The sequence below is a fragment of the Sinocyclocheilus anshuiensis genome, unplaced genomic scaffold (genome assembly GCF_001515605.1).
Source record: "Sinocyclocheilus anshuiensis isolate Anshui unplaced genomic scaffold, SAMN03320099.WGS_v1.1 scaffold207, whole genome shotgun sequence".
Lineage (NCBI taxonomy): Eukaryota > Metazoa > Chordata > Actinopteri > Cypriniformes > Cyprinidae > Sinocyclocheilus > Sinocyclocheilus anshuiensis.
In genome coordinates this window covers 1,617,348-1,624,813 of record NW_015551045.1, presented here as the reverse complement: position 1 = coordinate 1,624,813, position 7,466 = coordinate 1,617,348, and the positions used below count along the sequence as shown (strand labels likewise).

Sequence of the window (7,466 nt, the reverse complement as noted above, 5' to 3'; positions counted from 1 at the left end):
GCATAATGATGCATTTAAAAGTTAATGACCAAACGTATCATTATAAAGTTCAGTGTTGCTGCAGATGAAATATAACGCGGATAACATTAAATAATCAATATCTAACCTGTTGAAAAAATATTTATTTATCACTCAAACCCCTTTCTCTACCTGTCCGTAGGTCTTGCATATCCACCATGTTTGTAGTTTTTTAACCCTTTTCATGTGTGTTTGTAGTTCTAATGGAATCCTCATCCACCGTGCAATGTGTTGTGGGCAATATTAGCCGTTAGAGTGTGCATCGATCTGCACTTCCAATTCTAACCGGAAGCAGTAAACCATCCGGGTACCTTTGGAATACTCTTTTCAACATACTACAATTTGGGACATACTAATTCTAATTTCGAATACTATTTAGGACGGATAGTATGCAAATTGGGACGCAGCAATTGACTCGGCAGATATGTCCAAACACGCAAATTAATTCAGTAACAAACCATTTTCATTAGTGAAATAGAGCAAAAAAGACAATATTGTCGCTACGATTTAAGTCACTTAGTATTAACTTCTTGTTTAGTGACTTGTTATATATAATGCAATTTGACCGATTGTGAGATGATAAGTTAGATGCATGATGCAGATGTTTGTTTTTTTCATGAAGAAGAATTATTTTAAATATGTGACCCTGGAGCACAAAAGCAGTCTTAAGTCGCTGGGGTATATTTGTAGCAATAGCCAACAATACATTGTATGGGTCAAAATTATACATTTTTCATTTATGCCAAAAATCATTAGGATATTAAGTAAAGATCATGTTCCATGAAGATATTTTGTAAAGTTGCTACCGTAAATATATTAAAACTTAATGTTTGATTAGTAATATGCATTGCTAAGAACTTCATTTGAACAACTTTAAAGATGATTTTCTCAATATTTAGATTTTTTTGCACCCTCAGATTCCAGATTTTCAAATAGTTGTATCTCAGCCAAATATTGTCCTATCCTAACAAACCATACATCAATGGAAAGCTTATTTATTCAGCGTTTTACTCTAAACCTGCTAGAAAATCAAAGCCATAAATCTAAAGACGTTGTGTTCCAAATTTGAGGTTGATATCACAAAAAAAAGAGCATTCGGTTAAGATTTTGTTTGGCCGCAGTACCGAATGTTTCCATTAGGTTCGGAAATACGTTTGCTGTTTGCTTCCAATGTTTACAAATGATCATACAGTATATCTTTAGAAAGTGAACAGCACATAACAGGCACATACCAGTATAACCATAAACATCACACCACTCGACATGCATCAATATTTTCAAATTCCCTTTCAAATTCAGAAGCCTCTGTCAAAACACGTCGTCTCAAACCGTAGAGAAAAGCTGTGTCTGTATCAGTGTGTCACTGTGTGCTGGTCTCCTGCAGAATGAGAAGTGTCACCTGCTGATAGAAAACGAGACGCAGCGTCTGAAGGCTGTGGACGAGCAGCACAACCAGCAGCTGAAGGAGTGGAGGGAGCACCTCAAGCCCAGGAAGAAGGTCTGCGCTTCACCAAATACACTTAATAATTACACACTCAGCTCAAAAGTTTGGGCTGTAGTCTCTTCTGCTCGCCAAGACTGCATTTGATCAAAAACAGTTATGTTGTTAAATATTACAATTTCAAACACTGTTTTTTTTATTTTAATATAAGGCCTGTCAGGTTTTTGCAGTTATTTGAGATATCCGCAATAATTGTATAGTTTACATTTGTGTAAATATTGCTGTTGCGTCTCATTTTCCTGGAGGCGAGTCAGATTTCAGCATCACAGCAGTCAGTTATTGCTGTAAATTACATAAGGAAAGATTATACGAAAAAATTATATATTCAAATTAATTAAATTTAATTTTAAAAAAATATGTATTTGACTGACAATGTAATTGCATTGAACAAAACAGACAATTAATGAATCGTCAGCACAAAATTCATGATCATGACAGGCCTATTTAATATCTATTAAACTAATTTATTGCTCAGATCATTACTCCAGTCTTCAGTGTCACATGATCCTTCAGAAATCATTCTGATATACTGACTTGCTGCTTTTCTGATTATTATCAGTGTTGACTACAGTTGTGCTGCACGATATTTTTGTGGAAACCGTGATGCATTTGATTTTTCAGGATTCACAGATGAGCAGAAAGTTGAAAAAGAACAGCGTTCGTTTGAAATAGAATTTATTTTTTGGAACATTATAAATGTCTTTCCTGTCGCTTTTGATCAATTTCATTGCTGGAAAAATGTTAATTGAAAAAGAAAAATGCAAATAAATCTTTCTGAGCTCAGATTTTTGAACAGAAGCATATATACACATTCACATGATCACATGATTAAGCGCACTTCTCATTACTGTTATGTCTATGCACGCTGAAAAACATTATACAAAAGGTAAGTGGATGCAAAAATTTATTTTAGCTACATTTAAATAAAAACAAATGTTGAAAGTTAGTCAACTAAATTTGTTTTTTTAAATGTAGCTAAAATGCATTGATTGCAACCACTTACCTTAAAAATGTTTAGTAAATTCAATTAATTTCTTTTTTTTCAGTGCATATAGCTACGTTTTTTTGGAACATTATAAATGTCTTTCCTGTCGCTTTTGATCAATTTCATTGCTGGAAAAATGTTAATTGAAAAAGAAAAATGCAAATAAATCTTTCTGAGCTCAGATTTTTGAACAGAAGCATATATACACATTCACATGATCACATGATTAAGCGCACTTCTCATTACTGTTATGTCTATGCACGCTGAAAAACATTATACAAAAGGTAAGTGGATGCAAAAATTTATTTTAGCTACATTTAAATAAAAACAAATGTTGAAAGTTAGTCAACTAAATTTGTTTATTTAAATGTAGCTAAAATGCATTGATTGCAACCACTTACCTTAAAAATGTTTAGTAAATTCAATTAATTTTTTTTTTTTCAGTGCATATAGCTACGTTTTTTTATTCCAATTTATTCTCATTAGATTTTCTCATTTTAATTTATAGTAATTTTACTCACAATATTAAATCGCTGCATTTTTTATTCTAATATAAAGGCGTATATAAAGGCATTAAAGCAATGCATCACCTTTAACAATGATATAAAAAGAAGGTTTTGACAGTATTTGGCTGATGTGAATAACCTCACACGCCAGGTGCTTGTAGAGTTGAAGTCTGATGTGTTTCTGTCTCCTCTCTCAGGTTCTGGAGGAAGAACTGAAGCTGAGGAAGAAAGAGCAGGAGCTTTTCTTCAAGATGAGTGATGATTCCCAGTGTCAGAACATCGGCTCACCAAACAAACTCACGACGTTCCTCCCGTACATTGATTCGTCCACCACATGAGCCAAGCATGAGAAACTTAAATCACATCACGCTGAAGCCAAAGAAACATTCATCTAATACTGAGAGCACTGACAAACACAGCGTCTCTTTACAGAACACTCGCCTGAAACCACATTCAGCTTCATTCATTTAATAGTGACCAGCAGAGATGAAAGTGTACTGATGCATTCATGTAAACGCGGGGATTTTATACTGGAGAGTCAGAAACGCTGAACTGCGTCGTTTCTTTAAAAGCTACTGTTGTCATTTTATCTTCAAGTTAGCGAAAATTGCATTGCCAAATATATTGCACAAACCTTGCATATTCTTATATATTTGTATTTACAAAGTTGCAACTTATCACTTTTATAACCAGTTTCCTTGTACAAATGTTTAAATGCTGAAAAAAGGAATTTCTGTTTTATTTTTTTTGAACTGCTGCACAAGTTCTTCTTTACTAAAGTGAAAAAGTGTACATTTTAATTGGTACATTAAGTTATTTTACCGAATGTTTTTGTCGTTTTATGTTTTAGGCCACAACTAATTTGCCACTTTTATTAATCTGCAATGTTCACCAAAATGTCAGTGGCACATTTACTGTAAATGCATCACACTGGACGAGACGAGAGCGATGAGACCCGCGGCGCCAAAGTTCACGGCTTCAGAAATGTGCCTTTTACGCATGTTTTCTTGAGTTTATTGTTGATCATTTGTTATATGTTGCTGTCTCTAAAGCACTGTCACCTAACCAAAGTGCAATATGTTGCTGCGTTCCGATTTTATACATGTGTTATTTTACTTAAACTTCCATTCTTTAGCCATTTGAAGGATTTCTATTTACAAAACCAATACCTGAAGCCTGAAGGTACGAGGATGTCTGTGGAGCTCAATGTTGATTAGTGTGTAACTCTGTGTAACCAAAGGTTCAGTGTGGATGATGTACGAAAGTGTTGTCCTACCAGAGTATCTATAATAAATGAGATGTTTATTATTCATCCTTACAGTTCTTTTGGTTTTGATCATTTTCTCTGAGGACTTGGCATTAGAAGTAACTTTTTATGAAATAGCTGTTTTAGTAAAACAAACAAAATCCTGTCCTCGTTTGCTCACCATCGTGTTGAGTTTCTTTGTTCTGCTGAACAATAATAAAAAAAAATAAAAAAATATATATTTTGAAGAAGCAGTTGACGGTAGCCATTGACTTCCATAGTATTTTTCCACTGGAAAGTCAATGGCTGCCGTCAACATTCTTTAAAATATCTTGTTCATCAGAAGAACAAACAGCAGGTTTGGATCAACAATCAGGTGAATAAATGATGACAGAATTTACATTTTTGGTGTACTGTTACTTTTATAAATCTGGTACACAAACAAAAAAAGGAATGTCTCAATTCCGACTGTGGAATATTTGGAAAAAGAAAACCTGTAGGTGGCGTTCAATGTAGGTGTTAGTTTGATGTATTATCATTGATGTGAGATTGATTAATATCTCACTTTATTCAACAGGTAGTTCTGCTCCACAAATCTGATTTAATTTAAAGTTATGAATGGAAGCTCTGTCCGTTTTACTCCACTACATGTTTGCTCCTTTTGTGAGTGTTTTTGTTAGTTTGAGTTGCTGGTGTCCTGAAGCACAGAAAACACTTCATTTGTGCTCAAAATCAGCCTAAAATGCTAAATAAAAAGCCTAATTAGAGAAAATAAAGATCAACGTCCAAAAGCACGAACATATATTTGAAAAAGCTGTAATTAATGTATACAGTATATTCATGGTTTTATGAAAATATTAAATGCAATTAGAAAAAATGTTTGATATAATAGTTTTTCCCCCCATTATTTAATTTTTGTTATGTGTTTTTGTAAAGTTTTTTTTTTTTTTTTTTATACAATATTGTTTTAATCTGTTTATTTAATATTTTACAATTTTTCTTAGTGTGATTTTTGATCAGTTGTATTAAAACCGTTTAGGGTCAGTTTGAGCCACATACATCATCATCTTCATCATAATGAATTCCTCATTTAAATATCCCCTGGTTTACATTTCCGAAATCTGGTCATATTGTGGCTGCGGTGTCAGAGTCACCCAATACTACTTACAGAAGCTTTTTATAAAACTCTATATGACCCTCGCACACGGCTGTGATTCATCTGAAACCACAAAGAAAACTCTTCGTCGTGTCATATTACTCATGAAAAAGAAATACAATTACTCAAAGTCTGCACACGCACAAATCCGCCCTTTCTGAGCTCTGCTGTCCCCCCGCTGGCCATTCATCACTGCTCAACAAAAACAATCAATATGACTCTGGAACTTAAGCATGTATTCATAACTTCATATTTTGATCCTGATTTTTAACCAAATATCAGTATTTAGATACTTTTGTTTTCAGACACATCAGTGGCGTAGGCAGAATTTTATTTTTGATCAGGCCTGGGCAAAAGTGACTAACGGACAAGTTGGACTCAATGTTCAGGTCATTTCAATCTTCTTTTCTTTGATCCTATTGAGGATTGTGACCCTGGAGCACAAAAGCAGTCATAAGTAGCACAGGTATATTTGTACCCATAGCCACATTGTATGGTCAAATGATTTTCTTTTATGCCAAAAATCATTAGGATATTACAGTTTTTCTCAATCGATTTCGCACTTTTCTCTAATGCAGTGTACTTGTTCTCAAAACAGTTAGCACAGCCATCCAAACAAAAAATTATCTTAAACAGTTCAACTTTAGAAAAAATTGCAGTCCTCCATTTTGCAGTAGTAATGCATTTATTAAAAGTAAATATTAACATAAAATCTATAGGTGTGTTCTCTATTGATTATAAAACACATTCAGCTGTAGATGCACAAATATGCTAAAGAAAATACATGTTTATTGCAATTCTTCAACAGTGACTTTTGTTTTACATATATTGTGTATATCTAAACAAAATAAATAATTGTTCCAACATCAACACTTGAATCTGTTTGTGCCACCTTTAGCAGCAAGAACTGCAAACAAACTTTCCTGATAACTACAGATGAGTCATATACATGCATATATACATACACATAAACATACATACATACACGTAAACATACATACATACATACATCACACACACACACACACACACATACACACATACACATACATACACGCACACGCATACACGCATACACACACACACACACACATAAACATACATACATACACACATACATACACACACACATAAACATACATACATACACACATACATACATGCATACATGCATACACGCATACACACATATACATACATATTTTTAGCTGGTGAAAATACTAGTGTTCTAATAATTTTGGCCACAACTGTATATACACACACGTGTGTGTTTGCTGTATACATGAATTATCCTGAATTACTGATCTTGCCTTTCATTTACATCTGGAAGAAAATTCCATTGCATTTTATCTCTACCTCATATTTTCTGTGCTTGCATCATAAGAGAAAACAAAAGTAAGAAGGTTGAATCCATGCTTGAAAAGCTCCTGTCTCAACATCTCCACAGGCCTCTTCCTTTGAGGCTGGTGATGTTGTTCTGGACCACCAACAATGCTCCTGTTCCATTCAAAATAATCTTGATTGTCCACCTGAATGATCTCAAACTTAATTTCTGAAAAATGTTTGGACATTTACAGTAAGTAACAGAAGTTGTCCCAGGAGGACTAAGAATCTGTACTATCACTATTGCAACAAAACTGAGTGTTAGGCCCATTTCGGTCACCTCCTTGGTCAGTTGCCTCTATGCTGGGACCCTGTTGTTCCCTTTAGAAATGTGTGATCCCCTTCTAGCAGGATCCCATTTCTGATGTCCCATTTGCGATCTATCTGCTCCCCGGACACGGCTGTGCTCCCCTCACTGCAGGAGGGTCCCCTTGAGCTCGCCGGTCCTGGGCCGACTGGGTGAGTCCTCCTCTCGACTTGAGAGTTAGCTCCTCTGACCCTGGGCTATTGATCGCTTTGGTCGAGCTGCGTTCCTCTTTCTCCTCGCTAGGGGTTGAACCCTCCACTCTTGAGCTCTGTGGCAGTGACATCAGGTAGTTGGGCCACTTGCTGCCTCCCTGATAAGCTGCCTCTATTTGGGTCAAGCCAGGCAGTGCTCCCCTCACCCCGGA

General features: G+C 35.1%; 1 protein-coding gene across 1 annotated transcript in view; it reads left to right on the top strand.

The window, feature by feature from the left end:
• LOC107661763 (serine/threonine-protein kinase 10-like) overlaps positions 1-3,384 on the top strand; it is a 51,669-nt gene extending 48,285 nt beyond the window's left edge. The window contains exons 17-18 of the mRNA XM_016451530.1: positions 1,403-1,516; positions 3,208-3,384. Of these exons, the coding sequence (XP_016307016.1) occupies positions 1,403-1,516; positions 3,208-3,348 (255 nt within the window). The 3' untranslated portion in view covers positions 3,349-3,384. The remainder of the gene's footprint in view (positions 1-1,402; positions 1,517-3,207) is intronic.
• Positions 3,385-7,466: the final 4,082 nt, after the last annotated feature.